Source organism: Panthera pardus, unplaced genomic scaffold (genome assembly GCF_024362965.1).
Source record: "Panthera pardus isolate Hobbes unplaced genomic scaffold, ASM2436296v1 HiC_scaffold_21, whole genome shotgun sequence".
Classification (NCBI taxonomy): domain Eukaryota; kingdom Metazoa; phylum Chordata; class Mammalia; order Carnivora; family Felidae; genus Panthera; species Panthera pardus.
Genome location: NW_026526777.1, coordinates 63,067,248 through 63,087,531, shown reverse-complemented (window position 1 = coordinate 63,087,531; position 20,284 = coordinate 63,067,248). Strand labels below are relative to the sequence as shown.

Sequence of the window (20,284 nt, the reverse complement as noted above, 5' to 3'; positions counted from 1 at the left end):
CACAACATTCACCTGTCTGCTTCTCCAGCTAGATCAAGTTTCAATCATTTTAAATCTCATTTTGTTTTATTTATCCTGTGTCTCCATGGCCAAGCACACATCAACTGCCATAAAACAAATGCTTTTGGAAAGAACAGTGTCTTGAGCATACTTAGGCTAGAAATGCTAAAAGAGGGAAAGGGAAGATATTTAATGTGCCCCATCCATCCTGGTATATCAATTTAATAGTTTTTTTATAGCTTGAAACCAATCAATCAGGTTGACATGTTGACAGGCAGTCCTGGTTTATGACAGATTAACTAATTCTGCATCTATTATTTATAAATAATTCTGCCTACCTTGAAAAAAGCCATTAGTAAAAAACAAAGACCAGAAAAATAACATCATGAAGAGAAGGGCAAAGAGCTAGAGCCACATAATAGGAAAGGAGACGCACATCATTGGCCTAGAAAACCTAACACCAATGAAAGCTCCAGCAACGGAGCAGAAAAATGAGCTCTGAGCTTTATGCATTTCCTTGTTAGGAACTGAATAATGTACGTCTTACCTTCAAAAGACACCGTGTAATGCACATAAAGTGAACAATAGGAGTTTGGACAAGCCCTGAGATGGTACACACCACCTTATATTTGTTTAACTGATTTACTACAAAAAGAAATTATTCTGATTGTCAGGAATATAAGATCAAGGAGTCAGCGAATTTCTCCTTAGCATGAGGAACAAATGGAAACCGTCAGAGGTATCCAAATAGCTTTACAACATTTACTAATTCGATATTGTTGGACTCAATGACAATGGTTCTTTTTAAAAAATGTTTATTTAAAAAAATATATTTATTTTGGGAGGGAAGGGGCAGAGAGAGAGAGGGACACAGGATCTGAAGAGGGCTCTGTGCTGACAGCAGAGAGCCCGATACGGGGCTCAAACTCATAAAGCATGAGATCATGACGTGACCCGAAGTTGGACACCTAACTGACTGAGCCACCCAGGCACCCCTCAATAACAATGGTTCTTAAAAAGAACAGAAAGTAAAAGACAGCCATGACCACTACCAGTGTAGAATAAAAAGATAGGAAACCACACAGAATCCATCCTTTATGGGTGCTCAAATGCAATAAATACATATCATTCTCACATCCTTTCATTTAAGGTGAGATTCCAGTTTTATGAATCTACGGATGAGTTAGAATTATGGTGCGGCTTACATTATCATTAGATGCTTCCTCTTTTACTGTTGAGTTGGATGTACTTTATATAGAATACCGTGATACATGAAAAACTGTCTTAGGAAATCATGGTGATTTTGAAATATTAATTCACAGTTTGAAGGCTGTGGGCATGAAGGCCACATGAAATGAGAATTTAAGCAACTGTCTGATTGATTTAATCTGTCCACACTATGAGTTAGGATAATTCAGATTTTTTTTCCTATCAGAAGCTTTTATATTTTTTTAATGTTTATTTGTTTTTGAGAGAGAGAGAGAGAGAGAGAGAGACAAAGTGCAAGCACAGGAGGGGCAGAGAGAGAGGGAAACACAGAATCTGAAGCAGGCTTCAGGCTCTGAGCTGTCAGCACAGAGCCCAACACGGGGCTTGAACTCATGAACCTCAAGATCATGACCTGAGTCGATGTTGGATGCTTCACTGACTGAGCCCCCTAGGTGCCCCTACCAGAATCTTTTAGTTGTACTAAGTGTCCAGTTAATTATTTCAACCATTCTCTCTCTCTCTCTCTTTTTTCTCAGTAAAGACATTGGCTAATTCTTTGTGACACAGACAATAAGATGTATTGATGTGATGGATCTGTCCAATGATCACTGCAAAATCCAACCTTGTAATTAAACCATAGCAACCCAACAGATCCAATTAGGCAGAGCAGTTTGATTAAGTACCCACTGTTGGTTGGTGGTCCACCGAGCCGGCACTGGAACCAGGGTTTCTGACTCTTAGAAATATTCCAGTGCTATTGGATTTGGTTCTTCTTGTGAGAGTAAAATGGCAGCCTCTGGGTCACAGTAGAAACCCACTCCACTAGGGTCTCATCCTGGGGGCTTTGCCACCTCTGCCGCTACTCATCAGCTCTCCAGCTTACTGTGGGGCTTTCATCCTGGTGGAGATCAAGGAGCCCACACAAGGCCAGGCAGGTTTCTGCTGTGAAAAGGCATTGAAAGTCAGTGGAGCCACATTGGGCGTCAGCCATACCATTGCCTCTTGTTAATTCTGTCTCTTGGGCAAGCTGGTTTTCCTGGGTCTTTGTTTCTTCATATGTAACATGGGATGGTTATTCTTACTTTGCAGGGCTTTTGCGATAAACAAATGATAGACGTAATCCCATTCATGATGGACCACCATGATGACCAACGCATAACAGATACTCAACCAGATAGTTTTTGTTGTTGTTGTTTGTTTGTTTGTTTGTTTGTTTGTTTATTTATTTTAAAAGTAGGCTTCACACCCAGCATGGAGCCCAGTGTAGGGTTTGAACTCATAGTCCTGAGATCAAGACTTGAGCTGACATCAAGAGTTGGACACTTAACTGACTGAGACACCCAGGTGTCCCACGGCAGATACTTAAAAAATGAGAATTTAATCTAAATTAAGTTTGTATGTAGAAAAACCACTTTGTTAATAACTTATGACAGGATTTAAAAATTCTCATTGTCAGGGGCGCCTGGGTGGCTCAGTCGGTTAAGTGTCCGACTTTCAGTTTCGGCTCAGGTCATGATCTCATGGTTTTGTGGGTTTGTGCCCTGCATCGGGCTCTGTGCTGACAGTGCAGAACCTGCTTGAGATTCTCTCTCTCCCTCTCTCTACCCTTCCCCCCCCCCACTCTGTCTCTGTCTCTCTCAAAATAAATAAACTAATTAAACTTAAAAAAAATTCTCATTGTCATTTCACAACTAATCGATAATACATGACTAAAGAAAATAGTATAACGTAAAAGACCCCTCTCAGGGAGTAATATATTATATAATTGTTTGTACATCCTTTCAGGAAACCATTTAAATCTAAGACTACTTTAATTTTGTTTTAAGGGATTTATTTTATTCAAATTTTCACAGAAATAATCTTATAATTAACATATGTATTTATAAAAAGTAATGCTGTCTAGTGCTCCTTGGTATTTACCCAAAGGAATTGAAAACTAATGTCCACACAAAAATCTGAACATGGGTGTTTGTAACTACTTTATTCATAATTGCCTAAACTTGGAAGCAACCAGCATGCCCTTCTGTAGGTGAAGAAATAAATAAACTGGGGTACATCCAGACAATGAAATATTATGCAGGGCTAAAAAGAAATGAGGCTTCAAGCCATGAAAAGACAGGAAGGAATCTTAAGTGTATATTACTAAGTAAAAGAATACAGCCTGCAAAGTCAACATACTGTATGATTCCAATTGTATGACATTCTGGAAAAGGCAAAACTTTGGAGACAGGAAAAAGATCAGTGGTGGCTATAGGTGTGGAGGCTGGCGGGGAGTGGGGAGAGGTGACTAGGCAGAACACAGGGCATTTTTAGGGCCATGAACGTACTCCATTATGACACTATAATGACACATGCATGTCGTCACACATTTGTCCAAACCCACAGGATATACAACACCAAGAGTGAACCCCAACATACACTATGGACTTTGGATGATTATGATGTGTCAGGGCAGGCTCACCAGTTATAACAAATGTAACACTCTGACGTGTGATGTTGATAATGGGGGGATCTATACATGTGTGGGGGTGGGGATATAAAGGAAATCTCTGTATTTTCCTTTCAATTTTGTGGTGAACCTCAAACATCTGTGAAAAATAAAGTGTTACAAAAAAGTAACACTGTCTTAAGCTGCTGGATCTACTTCTTGACAACAAAGAACAGAGGAATTTTTTGGGTCAATGTTTTAATATGGTCTTGTTTCGTGTGAGGAGAATCACGCAGGACATAAAATACACTGCCAAAGAAGGTCTAATTATTGAAATGTTTTATTCATCAGTAATAAACCTTTAAGAAAGTCTGGTACTACTTAATAAAAGTAAACACATGAAAAATAAAGTGTGTAAGTACTGAGAAGTATTCGAGATTTTTTTGACATGACGTTTATTAGACACACGGCTTTGGGCAGGTCTTGAGGCCGACGTCCATGAGTTTCTTCCTTTTGAAAAATGGAGATGGTAGCAAATACCAAGACTATTTTCAGATAATTTTTGCATAAGGTAGTGCTAAAGGGCTATGAAAACATGCTATCATTGTAAATATTGTGCAAATGTAAGGTATTATTATTATTATCATTATTATTATTATTATGAAAGGCTTTAAGAAATACTCCCAGAGCTTCTGGATACTCTTGGTCAACTCTGGCCAAAGGTTTTACACTCTTGCAAAATGTCTTATTCAGACAATGTTAACAATTTTTGGTCAGTGGCATCTGTAGACTTTCAGCTTGAAATCACCAGATATTGACAGCTCATATATGTTTCACCTGAAATTTTTATATAGTTTGAAAGTATTGTGTAAAATACCAATAGCAACTTAGGTAAAGTATTTTCAAACTTTCATTATTTTATTTTATTTTTTTAGAGGGTGGGGAGGAGCAGAGGGAGAGAAGAGAGAGAATCCCAAGCAGACCCCATGCCCAACATGGAGCCCGATGGTGCTTGATCCCACAGCCGACCATGAGATCATGACCTGAGCCTAAACCAAGAGTTAGATGCTCAACCAACTGAGCCACCCAGGCACCCCTAAGTACAGTATTCCTAGAATAAATATAAACATTAATGAGATGCAATTTTGTGGCTGAGTGCAATTTCTATGATTAATGATAAGCAATCAAGATTAAGGAAGGGATATAACTGCCAATGAAAATGACAAAGGGTGGTTGTAAAGAACATTCCTGTATCTGAACGTTCTAAGAACAGTAACATAGCCCTGTATAGTTCATATGGTGTTTTCTCATGTATTATATCAGTTCATCCCTGTAGCAATCATTTGAGGTAGCAAAGGTTATTCTGCATTTAGCAGATGAACTTGAAGGCTATTGAAGTCCAATGAAAACCCGGAAAGTCACAGTTTAGTGATTAAAGGAACTGGTACTAAAACCAAGGTATTTTAATGTTAAGTCCAGTACCCTTGAAGGCAAAGACACAAAAAACATGTGAATGGGGGCGCCTGGGTGGCTCAGTCGGTTGAGTGTCCGACTTCGGCTCAGGTCACGATCTCGCGGTCCGTGAGTTCGAGCCCCGCATCGGGCTCTGGGCTGACAGCTCAGAGCCTGCAGCCTGCTTCAGATTCTGTGTCCCCCTCTCTCTCTGCCCCTCCCCCGTTCATGCTCTGTCTCTCTCTGTCTCAAAAATAAATAAACGTTAAAAAAAAATTAAAAAACAAACAAACAAACAAAACAAAACAAAAACATGTGAATGTAAGCATAGGAAAGGGTCAGGGATGGCCCCAGTTGGCAAGAAGCCAGGACTAGCAGGATGGATAATGCATAGGACCTCAGCTGCATTCAGACCGTGTAAGGGTTGTGAACATGGACAGGGAAAAAGTGCCAAGGGAGTTAATTTATAGAGTCAATGATACCTATACATTTTGATAATATTTTTGGTGCAAGATTCACATATTGTAATTGACCATCTTCAGAAATAGTATTTGTCTTTTAATTGAGCTCAGTTTCATATAAAACATGATTTTGAAGGTCAATGAGCAAGTCCCATATGACTGCCATAAACAATGAACCTGAACAAGTATCTAAGACAGAAATAAAATCGTGAATGTAATTTCACTCAGGTTTATTTGAACTTGTTGTGTCTGTTTTAATGACTGGCACTATATACTAAGTAGGTTAAGTAGGAAGCAGTAAAAATTTATGCTTGGCCTGATATTTTTGATCCTAACACACACCATCCATGCGTTGATTATAATTGCTCAGTTCAGTAGCTTGCCTGAAACATATATGCTACCAGTATAATCCTTTTAAAAAATGGAGGTTGCAACTCCTACAGTGTTTTCTCCTATAAAGGTATAGTTTAAAAAAAATCTATTCAGGATGAAAACCTGACTTGACGTGGAAACCATTTGTTTAAATTCCACTACAGTGCAACACTTCATTATTACTCTGAATTGGATAGCTGTCCCTTGTCAAGGTTTGCATATATATCACATGACCTTCAGTATAATCTTATTGAGAAGAATCAGAGATACCCTTTGCAGATACCCTTTGCAGGGACAGTCAGGTTTTCCTAACACCAATACCATAAAAGATATAGAAGTGTTTGTAGTCATGTAAATTGTGTGTTTATACTTAAAAAAAAAAAAAAGCAAAAGCTGTCAAGTTTAAATTGTAATACTAAAAAGTGAGAGAGAAGACACTGAAATGTAGTGTTGGAAGCCTTTTAACCCTGGTTCAGATTTTTGCTCTGATGTGTAATTTCTGTTTGAGTCTCAGTTCTCTCACCTGGAAAATGGGCTTAACAACCTTTATTTTGCAGAGTAACTGTGAGATTGACAGATAACCCAACGGCTGGAGGGTTGGGGGTACGTATCACCCAATTCGATTCAGCTCCTAAGAAAACTAATCCCGAATAACCAAAACCTGTTTTTAGTTGCTTCGTCCTCAAAATGACTGCTCATAAGATTTTATGTCAACTTCCGTTATTACAACAGCAACCGTTTACATGGGACTCTGAAAAGATTGGAGACCCCGTTCTTGCCCTCACAAAAGCATCACATTCCAAGCCGGGATTTCCTTGAAGCAATCATCCCAGCTGGACATTCGGGGAACAGGTCAGCCAAGGGCTGAAGAGAGGTCAGTTTAACCCTCTGCGGCCCCTTTTAGAGTCTCCCGGCTACTTCAGCTCTTGCACACGCTTCCGAAGCTTTTAAATGGACCCGAGAAATTCTTAACAGGAGTTGTTACTGAGCTTTTCGTTAAAATAAAAAACAAAACAAAAAACAAAAAACCCCAAAACGTTCAGAGATGCCGAATGCAAAGACAGCAAAAGATAAAGAGGTTTCAGATTTAACTCTTAACATGCCGCCTTATTTCCAGAAAATCATCACGCCTGGCAGTTTTGAGACTGGGCCTGGGAGGGGAAGCGGCGAAAACCCTCCCCGTGGTAACACCTTGTGGGGGGCGGGGGGAGGGGTGCGCCCAGGGACAGAGCCTAGAAACAGCTGCAGAGCACTCGGGCCACACCCCCCCCCCTCGCGAACGCACAGTCCAGGCCCAGGGTCCGGTGCCGGGGCGCCGCGGGCAGCGGGTTGCAGGTGCACAGGCGGGCCCGGGAGGCGCCTCCGGAGGACCCGCAGCGCCGCACCCTCACACGAAAGTAGTGTGCGCGTCTACACCAAACACTTGTCCTTGTGGCCATTTTTGGCGAAGGCTGGGGCGGGCGGGGGTTGCCAGGCGCCGCGCGCTCTGCGTCTCCGCGGTGGGAAGTTACAGAACTTTCAGAACTAGGGGCGGGCAGCCGGGGCGAGGCGGGGTCCGCGGCGGCGCGCGGCCCGCGGGGGGGCGAGCGGGGGAGGGGCCGAGGCGGCGCGGAGGGTCTCCCCCGGGATCGAGCCCCGCGCCGGGCGGGCGCGAGGGAGGAGGCGCGGGGACGGCGCTCCCCCTCCGGCGGCTGCTCGCTCTCCAGCAGGGACGCTAGCCGGAGGGGTGCAGCCGCGCGCGGAGGGGCGGGCTCGGCGGCGGGCGGCGCGGCTCCTCACTGCACCAACCTGCGGGCTCCGGCTGGCTGCGGGCCGCGGCCCCTCCCACCCGCACCCCACCCGCGCCGCCGCCGCCGCCGCCGCCGCCGCCGCCCCGGGCCGGCCCAGTCCCAGCCGCTGCCGCAAGGAGCCGGCGTGCGGGGCGCCCGCCCGGACCGCAGCCGCCCGGGGCGTCGCGGCCACCGCGGCGCGCGCCGGGCCTCCGGGGGGCCGGCTCCCCTCCCTGCGTCCCTCGCGCCCCCGCCCCTTTCTCCCACCTCCCCCCTCCCGTGCCCACCCTCGACCTCGCCTTCCCTCCGCCGGCCGCGCTCCTCCCGCCCGGCCGCGCGCTCGGCTCGGCTCCCCGCGCCCCCCGCGCCCGCTCGCTCCTCCTCCAGCCCCGGCCCGGCCTCCCGCGAGCCCTCCAGCCCGCTGCGCGCCGGCCGCCGCCTGGTCATGTCAGGATGGAGATCCGGCAGCACGAGTGGCTCTCGGCCTCCCCCCACGAGGGCTTCGAGCAGATGAGGCTCAAAAGCCGCCCCAAGGAGCCCTCGCCGAGCCTGACCCGAGTGGGCGCGAACTTCTACAGCAGCGTCAAGCAGCAGGACTACAGCGCCAGCGTCTGGCTCCGGAGGAAAGACAAGCTGGAGCACGTAAGAGCGGCGCGCTCCCCGGGGGCCTGGGCCCGGCACCTGCCCCGGAGGCGGCCCGAGCGCGCGCGGGGCGGCGGGCCCGGGCGCGGGGACCCGGCAGGTGGCCCGACTACTCGGACACCCGGGCGTCCGCGTCCTCCCTCCGACCCGGGGCCTCTGCTCCTGCACTTTCTTGCCGGGAAGGACCGGGCTGCGGGGATGAGAGGGGAGGAGATGCCTTTCCCGGCACTGCTTGGCCCCCCGCGCACCTCGACCCTCCCCACGGGCTTCTCGCGGGCTTCATTTGCACCGCGTTCTTGGGGCTTCTCTGCGGGGTGAGCGAGGAGGGGACCTGTCACGGCGGGGCTCCAAGGAACGCGGCGCGGCGGGGGGCTCTTAGAGGGGGTGTCTGCACGGCCTTGGGGGCTGTGTTACTTCGTCCGGAAACTGCCCATTAGCGAATCCGTGAGGGTGCCGCCGCCGGCCACCCGGCCTGGGTCCGCGCACGAGCTGGAAGAGTTTTCTGGAGCCTGTCCTCTGGGATGAGCAGTTGGCGATCTGCTTCTAGAGCCCAACTAGGGGAGGGCGAGCCGATAGATCGCCCAGATAGATCCCCGGGCACCTGCCGTGGGCAGGGTGGGAGCTGGAGAATGGGGACCACCGCTCGCTGGAGTGCGCGCTTCGCCGGAAGCGTTCCCGGCACTGGAGCTGAGCCCCTGGGGCTCGCCATTCTGGAAGGGGAAAGTCCCTCTAAAGAGACGTTTAGTGGATCCACAGTTTCCAGCCTGACCCATCGGCATCTCCTTAAACCAGATGTTAAAATGAAACTAAGAATTATTTCAAGAGTGCAGCACCACTAGCTCAGGAGAGGATGCTGTTCCTTCCCGCGGAGATGCATAAGCCAAACTGAGTGTTAGCGGAATGTGCAGGCTTCCTTGTATTTGGGTCACATCTCCAATTATGACGGAAAGATAACTTCCGAAACTCACGCATTTCATACCGCTGCACGGTCCTGACTCCTATCCGTACCCCCCGCCCCCAAGGGCTTCTCTTCCTCTCCTGGGCTTTGCAGCAACACCTGGCTTCCCGAGAGGAAGGAGTATTTCTCCAACAATCTGAACGGAAGGTCTGTGCCTTTTCTCTCAGGGCCTGATTAAGTCCCTTGAAAGCTCTGGTGTAAAGCTTTGAGTTGGGGAACCGGCTGTCTTGCGGGTGGAAAACCATTTCCTAGTATCAAAAGCATGTCTCACATCCTTAAGACCAGGGAAGTAGCTGGTTTCTAGTTGTTTGAAAGGCAGCAGAATCCGCTTAAAAATGCGAGCTCCAGAAATGGCACGGGAACTGGTGGTTATTAATGTCTAAAGGGGGGCAAAGAGCATCTTCATGGAATTTGGCTCTTGCTGTTGGTATGGGATGTTAGGACCAGGGAGAGTGGTTCAGACTTAAGCAGTGGTAGAAAAATGTGTGTTTCCGTGTTCATTTGCATCTTGTACTTTTAGCTGCTGTTTCCTTTCTTCAGTTCATGAAAACCAGTAGTGCACCCTTTTCTGTCTACATCTCCATGAGTCAGACACTGCACACCTTATACTTCAATGGGTCCTCACTTTTATGTTTCCACTGACAGTTTCAACTCCTACCAGGGAGGGCCCTGGCACCCTTACCTTTCTGGATGAGTGCAGGATGTTCAGCCTCTCCTGGGGGTCAGAGATCAAGGAAAGGAAAAGTCTCCTTGTTTAAAAGCATGTGAGGACCATGCTTGCTTCTTCACTCAGATGCTCTGAAGACAGCATCGCATTAAAAAAAGAAAAAGAAAAAGAAAAAAGCCACCTCATTTGTTATTTAAATCAGCCTAGCATTTTTGTTTGCTCTCTCCAATACATTCCACGGGACAGGTATTCTGTTTCTGATGGTTTTCTGTGTATCTGCTTTCAGTTAGAAAGGGGGCTTTACTTCCAGTGAAATTTTTTTGTGATATTCTTTTGCTCCTTTGAAACATCTGCATTTTAAATGAAATAGTATTTATGAATATACAATGAGAGAATTAAAATTTGCATAAAAATGTAAATTTCATTTGAATTCAAGCTCGGGGTGTCTGTAATATATGTCTTCTGTTGTGGTGTGCTATGTTTCAGATAGTTCGATGTTAATTTCTGTTTAGATATTTGAAATTTAAAAACTCATAACCAATGTAACCTAGCATATTGAAAATGTGAATGTTGACTTTATGATAGACAATATTCTGAACATATGTGGCACTACAGAGTGTCCTAAGAAATTCAAAAGTGACATACGGTAGTTAAAAAGAATCCCATCAACCCATCTAATCAAATGGATAACCACCATTTTTTTTATTAGGCTACAAAGTGAGTTAGTAATTGTGATGGAGATCATAAGCACGAAAGCAGCCTATGTTATTTTGCTGGTGTTTTAAAAGCCAATCTAGTATTAAGGGCATATAACTGGTGGATTCACATACACACGTATTCAGTCATTGCTAACGGGATTCCCTGAAATGAAACGTGGCCGTGTGTGGACTCTGTCCAGACTTCAGAGGCATTGCTCAGTCTGAAAGTCAATAACACGATGCAAAGGGACAACTGAAGAATATACTTGCACCCACTTAGCTAAAAGGGAGGATCATTTCTCTCTCCTTTTCTGGTTTAAAGGCTGCAAGGGCTAATCCCCAGGCTATACCAGCCCCTGAAAAGATCCATGAATCGGTCAAGGATAGGAATACTAACAGCCCATCCTTGAATTTGTCTCTTGGCATTTGTTGTTCGGTACTTGAAATGAATGCCCATTAAGAAAGAAATGCTTGTGGGGGAATTCTTGCATTCTTTTTTTTTTTTTTTTAACTATTTTAATGTTTATTTTTGAGAGACAGAGCACAGGGAGGAGCAGAGCGAGAGGGAGACACACAATCCAAAGCAGGCTCCAGGCTCCGAGCTGTTGGCACAGAACCCAACGTGGGGCTCTTTCTCACTAACGGTGAGATCATGACCTGAGCCGAAGTCAGACGCTTGACTGACTGAGCCACCCAGGCGCCCCAGAATTCTTGCATTCTTAAGTCATGATGAGAAGCTACAGAGATTTGTACCATGAATTCTGGGCTTTGAATTCCACTGGGAAATTTCAGGAAAAAGTAAAATTGCTGACCACACACAGAATGTTTTCTTATTAGCTGCAAATAATCCCCGTGGTTCTTAGACTTTTTTGCTTCTTTTTCTGCCTCACCATGCCTGTGGCTTTGGAAGGCATTAGGTTTGATAAACAGTGGAAGTCTCACATTCTGTAGGGTCCTCTGTTACTTTAGGTATAACATAACAGAGAGGGATTATGGTCTAGCAAAGCAAGAGGAGCAGGGAGCCATTCCTTTGACCGCCCCCCCCTCCCCCAACCCACCCCTGTTCTGTCAGCCCGCCCTGGGGCTGGGTCACCTTAAGGGTAACGACTTAATACAGTTTGACTATCTTAGAGGACACTGTAACAATAATGTTACACTGTAACAATAATGTCTCACGGTGGCATACGCCGTTGGCACTATTTTGTTGCTCTTGTTGTTATTCAGAGTAGGATTGTTGCAGAGGCTACTCTGCTCGCTTGCCTGGTTTTATGCCAGTTGTACGTGTAGAAGTTTCCTGATGCCATTTATGGAGATAGGAATGCCTTATTTTCTCTCATGCTTAGCTCTTGCCAAAGTGCAGTTAAGAGTAGGGCTCTGGGTAGACCATCTCTTATTAACTCTGTGATCTTAGGCAAAAGACTCTGAGTCACCAGGGTACACATTCACATTCCTCCTTAAAGGAGTCACAGGTTTCCTGGGATGATTCAGGGAGACCATCCATGTGTCTGTTGCAGTGACACACAGGCCCCTGACGCCAGGGGCTCAACACTGCAAAGGTGTATTTTACCTCCCGTATCTCATCTGTGCATGTTGGCAGGTTCTCAGACCCCATTCAGACTGCTATGACAGAATACCACAGATGGGGGCAGCTTACAAACGGTGAACATTTCTTTCTTGCAGTTCTGAAGGTTGGGAAGTTCAAGATCAAGTCACCAGCAGATTCAGGGTCTAGTAGGGGGTTCTTCCTCTTTCACTGATGGCTTCTTTTTGGTCATCTTCTCAGGGTAGAAAAGGCAAGGGGAGCTCTCTGGCGACTCTTTAATAAGGCCACTGTCCTGTTTATGAGGATTTCAGCGTCATGACCTGATCACCTCCCAGAGACCCCTTACCTCCCGATGCCAGCCCACTTGGGGTTAGGTTTCAACCATGAGTTTTGAATAAACACGAACATCCAGTCTACAGCCCCAGGGGATTTTCCTCATCTTAGTTGCCTGGCCTGGGGGAAGCTCCATCCTGATACATGTTCTCAAGGCAGTTAAAGAGAAGGATGATAAATCACGTAAAATCTCTCGGTGCTTCAACCCAGAAGCAAAACATCCATTTGACTCCTGTTGATTGGCCAAAGACCGTTTTGAGGCCAAGGCTTGCTTTGAGGAGGTGAGGAAGGGAGATCTGACCAAGACCCAGAAAGAAGGGAAAGAGAACATCCTTGACCAGCTGCGTCCATGGAGCCCTTACCCTCCACCTGAGAGCTTGCAGATGTTACATTTGAGATCAGCCTGCCTGCATTATAGTCCTGGACCCAGAGTATATGGGTCTTTTGGCCAGCAAGGCCAGCTGACTATCTTGGGCTCTTTAGGCTGCCTCTGCCTGGCCTCCAGTCTATCCTTTGGGACCCTGATTGTGCTCTGAGCCAGGGCACCCTTGTTTGTGCCCTGCCTGGCCACCTTGAGGCTTGCTCTTTTTGTTCCCACTCTCTGCGGACTCTGCTAGCAGAAAACAGCTCTTTGCTCTGTCGCCAACCCCTGCTTTCTTTCCCAGCTCTGTGCCGGTGGAATTAAGTCGAGCGATAGTTCATTTATCTGCATGATGGCTCAGAAGGCCTATTTAAAATGGAAAGAGAAAGCAGAAGGGAGAATTTGTAAAGAGTAAAAGGTAGAAGAATCTTTAATGTACATGCTCATAGTGAGCGTTAGGATCTTGCTTGGTTTACTTGAGTGCGTCACTTAAAAAAACTGTCTCCTCTAAGTGTGAATATGCACCTGCTAAATAGAATTTATGTTACCGGTGAATAGTAAGTAAATGAGAAGCACACACTTGATTCCTGGAATAAATTATTCACACGATGAGCAAATAATAAATGGATTGGAGCAAACTTGGTCACTGTGGTCTGGGCTTCTATTATGTAATGCCATTTATGTCCCACAGAACAAATTTGTGGGAGTATTACACCCCACAGAGCAGACCAGTAAAGCACCAAAGACAGTTCAAACTGAAGGAATGAATCTTTAAAATGTTCCACTAAAAATCAAATGGGGGCGCTTGGGTGGCTCAGTCCGTTAAACATCCGTCTCTAGATCTCCGTCAGCTCAGGTCTTAATCTCAGGGTCGTGAGTTCAAGCCCTGTGTTGGGCTCCATGCGGAGTGTGAAGCCTACTTAAAAATTAATTTAGAAAAGAATAAAATGAAAAAATAGAAATCAAATGAATACACAAGCAGAAAATATTCTTTTTTAATCTTTATGTACTACTGTTCAATTTGTGTATTATAGGATAATTTTCAGGAGGTAGATGTTTAAGAGCATTAACATTTACCAGGATTATTTCCTGTGCTTTTTGATAGACAGAACAGACAAAACCTAGGCTGAGGCAGGATCCTCTCATCGGTCAAGTAATGGAAGCTTAGATGTCTCTGGAGTGTGTTCTGATGGACCTCATGTTGTGTCCATTATTGGACTTGTCACTGCTACAGGTAGCAAATATTAATTCTGCTAATCGACTTCTCTAACTGTGGGTTGACATTTCAGTTTATTTTTTTTTAATTTTTTTTTTAACGTTTTATTTATTTTTGAGACAGAGAGAGACAGAGCATGAACGGGGGAGGGTGAGAGAGAGGGAGACACAGAATCTGAAACAGGCTCCAGCCTCTGAGCTGTCAGCACAGAGCCCGATGCAGGGCTTGAACTCACGGACCGCAAGATCATGACCTGAGCCGAAGTCGGATGCTTAACTGACTGAGCCACCCAGGCGCCCCGACATTTCAGTTTATTTTGAAAAACCTTTGATTCTTTGCACTCTGTTGGGTGTGGCTTGTTGATTTATTTTAAGGTGTAGCCTATGACATCATATTTAGTATATTTAATTTGAGAAGCTCAAGATGCTTGGACTTAAGATTTCTTTTTCTACCCTTCGTCCATATGACAACCACATACCAATTTGTGGCCAATTTCTCTAGAAGTTTTTACTTATCTTTGCAAAATTCTGTGTCTCTATCAGGTTTAAACCTGTATAACAGATTTCCTTTCTTCTATTTTAGTTCCAGAGATTAAAAAATCTGATGGATCTTTTATAACAAAAGTTTTTATACTGCATTGACTGATAGGTGGCATGATCAAGCAGAGGTAGACTTGTTGGTAAGATTATCAGCCCAGAAATGTTGCTTCAAGTATATATATACTGGGGACACATAAAGTTAAGCCTACGATTCATATCTACACAGATTGTGCTGAGTGAGTTTAGAGTACAATGGGGATGTTCAGGAACAGTTGAAATGCCAAACTGTTAAGAGACAGACTTTTTTTTTTAAACCAAAAAAGTACATTTTAATTTTTCTCACAAATGGAAAAATGAGCCCACTTTCTAAAACCCTCAAGCCCTTAAGCAGAGCTTATGGGGAAAAATGAAGAACACGGCAGACTTTCCTAGGTGGAATCAATTGCATTGGAAAATGTCACTGCTGTCTAACATAGGAAGTGGGCCCAAGTTGAACTTACCTGATTTGGTATCGTGGGAATGGATGTCATGGCCTTTGGGTCATAAATATGGCTCTTTATTCTCTACAGAGGACAGTGAGCCCTGTGAATATACTGTTTCTCAGACTTGAGCTGTTGTATTCCTGCCAATACATTGTTAGGTCTGGTCCAGCGATACCATCAGGAGTTACCTTGAGAAGGTGGGACGCGTCAACCCACGCTTATTGCGTTGCCTGTTATGGGACCAACACTTTGTTAGCAGATCACGAGGACTTTCATTTCACAAGCATTCAGGTGACATATACTGTGTTCCAAATGGTGGAGAATTGACAAAGACCAAAGCAGAGTCCCTCCCTCAAGATGTTTACGGCTTAATAAATAGTTATAATATGATTACAGTGTTACGAATAATGCCAAAAAGTGCAACATAGTATAAGAACACTGCCTTCAAAGGACTTGTTTAGACAAGGATAAAATACAGTTAAAAAAAGAAGTAATGTTGGGGAGCCTGGGTCAGCTAAGCATCTGGCTCTTGGTATCAGCTCATGTCATGATCTCACGGTTTCATGAGTTCGATCCCCTGCGTCGGGCTCTGTGCTGACGGGGCGGAGTCTGCTTGAGATTCTCTGTCTCTCTCGCCCTCTGCCCCTTCCCCACTTTCACTGTCTCTATCTCTCTCTCTCAAAAAAAAAAAAAAAAAGCTTAAAAAAAAGTAATGTCATATGTAGTGATACTGTATTACGACAAACTTGAATTTATTTCAGTAATGCAAAGTTGCTGTGAAATTTGAAAATCGGTTAGTGTAATTTATCACATTAGCAGAAGGATAAAGTAAACCCATAGGATTATCTCAACAGATGAAGAAAAATCATATGATAAAATTCTATACCCAAGCATGATAAAGTTCTCAACAAAATGGAAATAAAAGGAAACTTTATTACTCTGACTAAGGGTTTCTTTAAAAAGAATCACAGCTAATGGACAAATATTGAAAAAAATATCTGCATAGATTGTGAGTGGGATTGAGATGCCCACTATCAGTGCCTGTTTTCAGCCTTGCACAGGAGGTCATAGCCAATGCACGAAGGCAAGAAAAAGAAATAATATAATTGAAAAGGAAGTAATAAAATTGTCATTATTAGCAGATGACATGAGTATGTACATTTGAAAATCCAGAATAAACCACGGATATACTTAATGAATTAATAATGTCCCTGGGTTATCACAGCCACTACATTCAAAGTCAATATGCAAAATTAAACTAGAAAAAAATAATTCCAATGTAAAACTAAAAACTTTAAAAAAGCGTTTTTAATATTTATTTTTGAGAGAGAGAGAGAGAGAGAGACAGAGTGAGAGCAGGGGAGGGGCAGAGAGAGAGGGAGACACAGAATCCGAAGCAGGCTCCAGGCTCCGAGCTGTCAGCCCAGAGCCCAACACGGGGCTCAAACTCATGCACTGTGAGATCATGACCTGAGCTGAAGTCAGATGCTTAACTGACTGAGCCACCCAGGCGTCCCAAAACTAAAACCTTTTACCATTTGCATTAGGATACAAATATCATATTCTTAAGGAAATGGGTACCTCTTTTTAATTTCTCCAGATTGAGCTAGAGAGTAGATACAATTCCAGTTAAGTCCCAGCAGGTTTGTGCATGTGTATATGTGTTGAAAATGATTCTAGAAATTAAATGGAAATACAAAGGGCCAAGAATAGCCCATATAATCTTTATGAAAAAGAATGAAGTTAGAAGACTGCTTCCATATATCAAAACTTGTTCTAAAACGATTAATTAAAGCAGTGCAGGGATGAACAAACAGATCAGATGACAAGACAGAATGCAGAAGCAGACCTGTGTATACTTAATTATTGACAGGAACTTGATTTATGACAGAAATGGCAGTTCCGAAGGGCAGTGGGAAAAGGATGGTCTTTTAAAAAATGGTGCTGGCTCAGTTGTACATCTACATTAAAAATGATCTTGGGGCACCTGGGTGGCTCAGTCGGTTAAGCGTCCGACTTCAGCTCAGGTCACGATCTCGCGGTCCGTGAGTTCGAGCCCCGCGTCGGGCTCTGGGCTGACGGCTCAGAGCCTGGAGCCTGCTTCCGATTCTGTGTCTCCCTCTCTCTCTGCCCCTCCCCCATTCATGCTCTGTCTCTCTCTGTCTCAAAAATAAATAAACGTTAAAAAAAATTAAAAAAAAATGATCTTGATTTCTCTTTCACGCCTTACACAAAAATCAGTTTAATGTAGGTTATAGATCTAAATTAGAAACAATGCAGCTTCTAGAAAATAATAGTATAAAAAAACCTTTATCAACTTGGACTAGGGGAAAAATTCTGAAGTAATTTTAAGAATCCCGATATATTGTTATTAATAAACTGGACTACATTAAAATTAGGTAGCTCTGACAGTAAAAGATTAAGAGAATGAAAAGGCATATCATAAAAGAGGACATATTCCCAACACACTATGACAAAGAGCTTGTATCTACCGTATATAAAAAGCATCTACAAATCAATAACAACAGACAACCCCCAAAAAGTGAGCAAGACATTTGTTTTATTTTATTTTTATTTATTTTGAGAGAGAGAGAGGGAGAGAGGGAAAGAGGGAGAGAGAGAGTGCGTGTGCACCATGCACTCATGCGCGTGCAAGCGGGGGATGGCCAGAGAGAATCCCAAGCAGCCTTCGTACTGTCAGTGGGAGCCTGACATGGGACTCAAAACCATGAACTGTAAGGTCATGACCTGAGCCAAAATCAAGGACACTTAAGGGACTAAGCCACCCAGGTGTCCCAAAGTGAGCAAGACATTTAAACAAGAACTTCACAAGAGTATATCCAAGCCATCAAATGTGTGATAAGGTGCTTGATGTTGTCAGTCATCAAGGTAGCAAACAGTTGAAATCAGACATAAGTATATAGTCACACGAATGGCTGAGATGAAAATGATGGACAATAAAGAGTGTTGATTAAAATGAGGCACGTCTGTAACTCTCATAACTTCCGGAAGGACTGTAATTCATAGAGCCACTATGGAAAACTGTTTACACTCTCTACTAATTTGAATGCATGTATACCTTATGACCCAGTGATTTAAATTCTATGGGTATATCAAACAAATGTGTGTTCATGGGCACCAAATGAATGTCTATTGAAGCATTATTTTAGTAGTCGCCAACTGAATGCAAGTCTAATATCCAATATAGTTGAATATCCTATAGGCTCATATATGTAATATTGTAATATCCTGTAGTTGAATGGATAACGATTTCTAATTTACTCATACAACATATAATACATTAGACAGTGAAAAGGGTTTAATTATATATGTACATATATCTGTATATGCAATGCTGTGGATGACTCTTTTCACACACACTAATAAGTGAAGGAAGACACAGACTGATTCTATTTATGTGAAAAAAAAAAAAAAAAACCCAGGCAAATCTAAATAATGAATATAAGAAGTCAGAATTAGTGATTACCTTTGGGGGTAAAATGGGAACTGGGGAGATTTCCCGGAGGCTAGTAGTTTTCTGTCTCGTTTTTTTTTTTTTAGGAGGTGGTTACAAAGTAACATTTATTTTCACACCTTATATGTATCATTATTTCCACAGTTTATTTAAAGAAACAGTAAAATGGGTATAGTGCCCTTTCCTCTTGCTTATTGCTTATCTCCGGCTGTTACTCCTCAGACTATGCTTCTATTCTGTTCTCTCTAGCCCACAGACTTTGGGCCATGATGCCCTGTCCCTGTTGTGTTCACGTGGCTGACTCCTACTTGTCACCTCCCTGGGTCCTTTCTGCTCCACAGCCTCACCGTCTGCTTTGGGCAACCTTCCATATCATTCCATTGCTTAGATTACACTGTGTTCTGAGGCTGTGTTTATTACCTTCCCCATGGACTCTCAGTTCACTCTTTTGTAACATTCTTTCTAGCCCCTTTTGAGAGCGATTGTTGAGTGAATCGTAGCCTCCTGGAGCTGAGACACCTGAAGTCACAACTTGTCCGGGGAAGGGTGAACCCTAACCAAGGGTTTATATGGGGCCTCAGGAGCCCAGGAAGAAGAGCTTCAAGCCAGTTAGGGCTGGCTTGAACCAAGGCTTCTGAGGGAAATGCAGGCAGCACAGAGCCTGTGGGGAAGATTAGTGGGTGAACAAATATGAGTGGAGAACAGGCTTTGTGGAAGGGAATGCTGTGTGTGAAAACACCCACAGAGGTAGGGGTGAGATGAGACTGTGCAGGGCTTGAAGACCGGAACGATCAGCTCTGGAGGGTGGGCTTCATTCAGTAAGCAAAGGGGAGGCGTTTGAATTTAGCAAATCCACGTTTCAGAGAGTCTGCAGCATCGAGGCAGGAGAGAGCCTGGAACTGGGGAGACCAGTGCTAGTCTCTCTTAGTGGTTGAAGTGGGAAGGAACAAAAGGAGGTGGTACAAGTGGAAAAATTGAGGAGGGACAGATGCAAGAAATAGCATCACGTAAGAGAGTTCATGGCACTTGGTGCTTGGCTGGATGTGAGGGGTCTGAGCAAGCTTCTGCATTCAGCAAACATGTGTCGAATGCCAGGGATGTCCCCATAACTGTGATTGGCACAATGGGTAGGAGGATGAGCAAGGAAGGTCCCCAGACTCCTTGAGAGTTGGAATTCTTCTCTATTCATCATCGAATCTTGGGTCCAATTTATTATTATCTTGATCTGTATTGTCAACCTGATTATGATCATAATTCACGGACACTCCAATTCTGCTCTCTGCACCGAACGGAGTTCCAGGCTTAGGAAGGTTCAGATACACATGATTGGACCTTTTGCTTTGGATTGCTTACAGTTTAGTCCTTCAGAACTCACCTCCAGACCTGAGGCCTCATTAGCCGCCCTGTGCAGGCATTGTGGGCAGGCATCTGTTACATAGCACTTGACATACTTTTTTAAAATTGCTGATTGTCTATTTTTTGCCCTCAATGGAGAGTTTGAGGATAATAACAGTGTCTTAGTCATGACAGTGCATCCTTAATGGCCAACACAGTGCTCGGTGCACATCTAGTATTTAGTGACTTGACTATTAAAAGAGTGAATGAATGAATGAATATGGGCTTAGGGAGGGAGGATTTACACATGTAAGTGAAGGAACAAGGTGGCATATGTTACCTGG

General features: G+C 44.2%; 1 protein-coding gene across 2 annotated transcripts in view; it reads left to right on the top strand.

Moving 5' to 3' along the window:
* The first annotated feature begins 8,052 nt into the window (after positions 1-8,052).
* Positions 8,053-20,284, top strand: part of PLD5 (phospholipase D family member 5) — a 417,084-nt gene continuing 404,852 nt past the window's right edge. Inside the window, exon 1 of one of the 2 annotated variants that reach the window (XM_019422942.2) lies at positions 8,053-8,333. In XM_019422942.2, coding sequence (XP_019278487.1) covers positions 8,145-8,333 — 189 coding nt within the window. In that variant the 5' untranslated portion in view covers positions 8,053-8,144. The remainder of the gene's footprint in view (positions 8,334-20,284) is intronic. The other variant, XM_019422935.2, reaches the window with a different exon arrangement.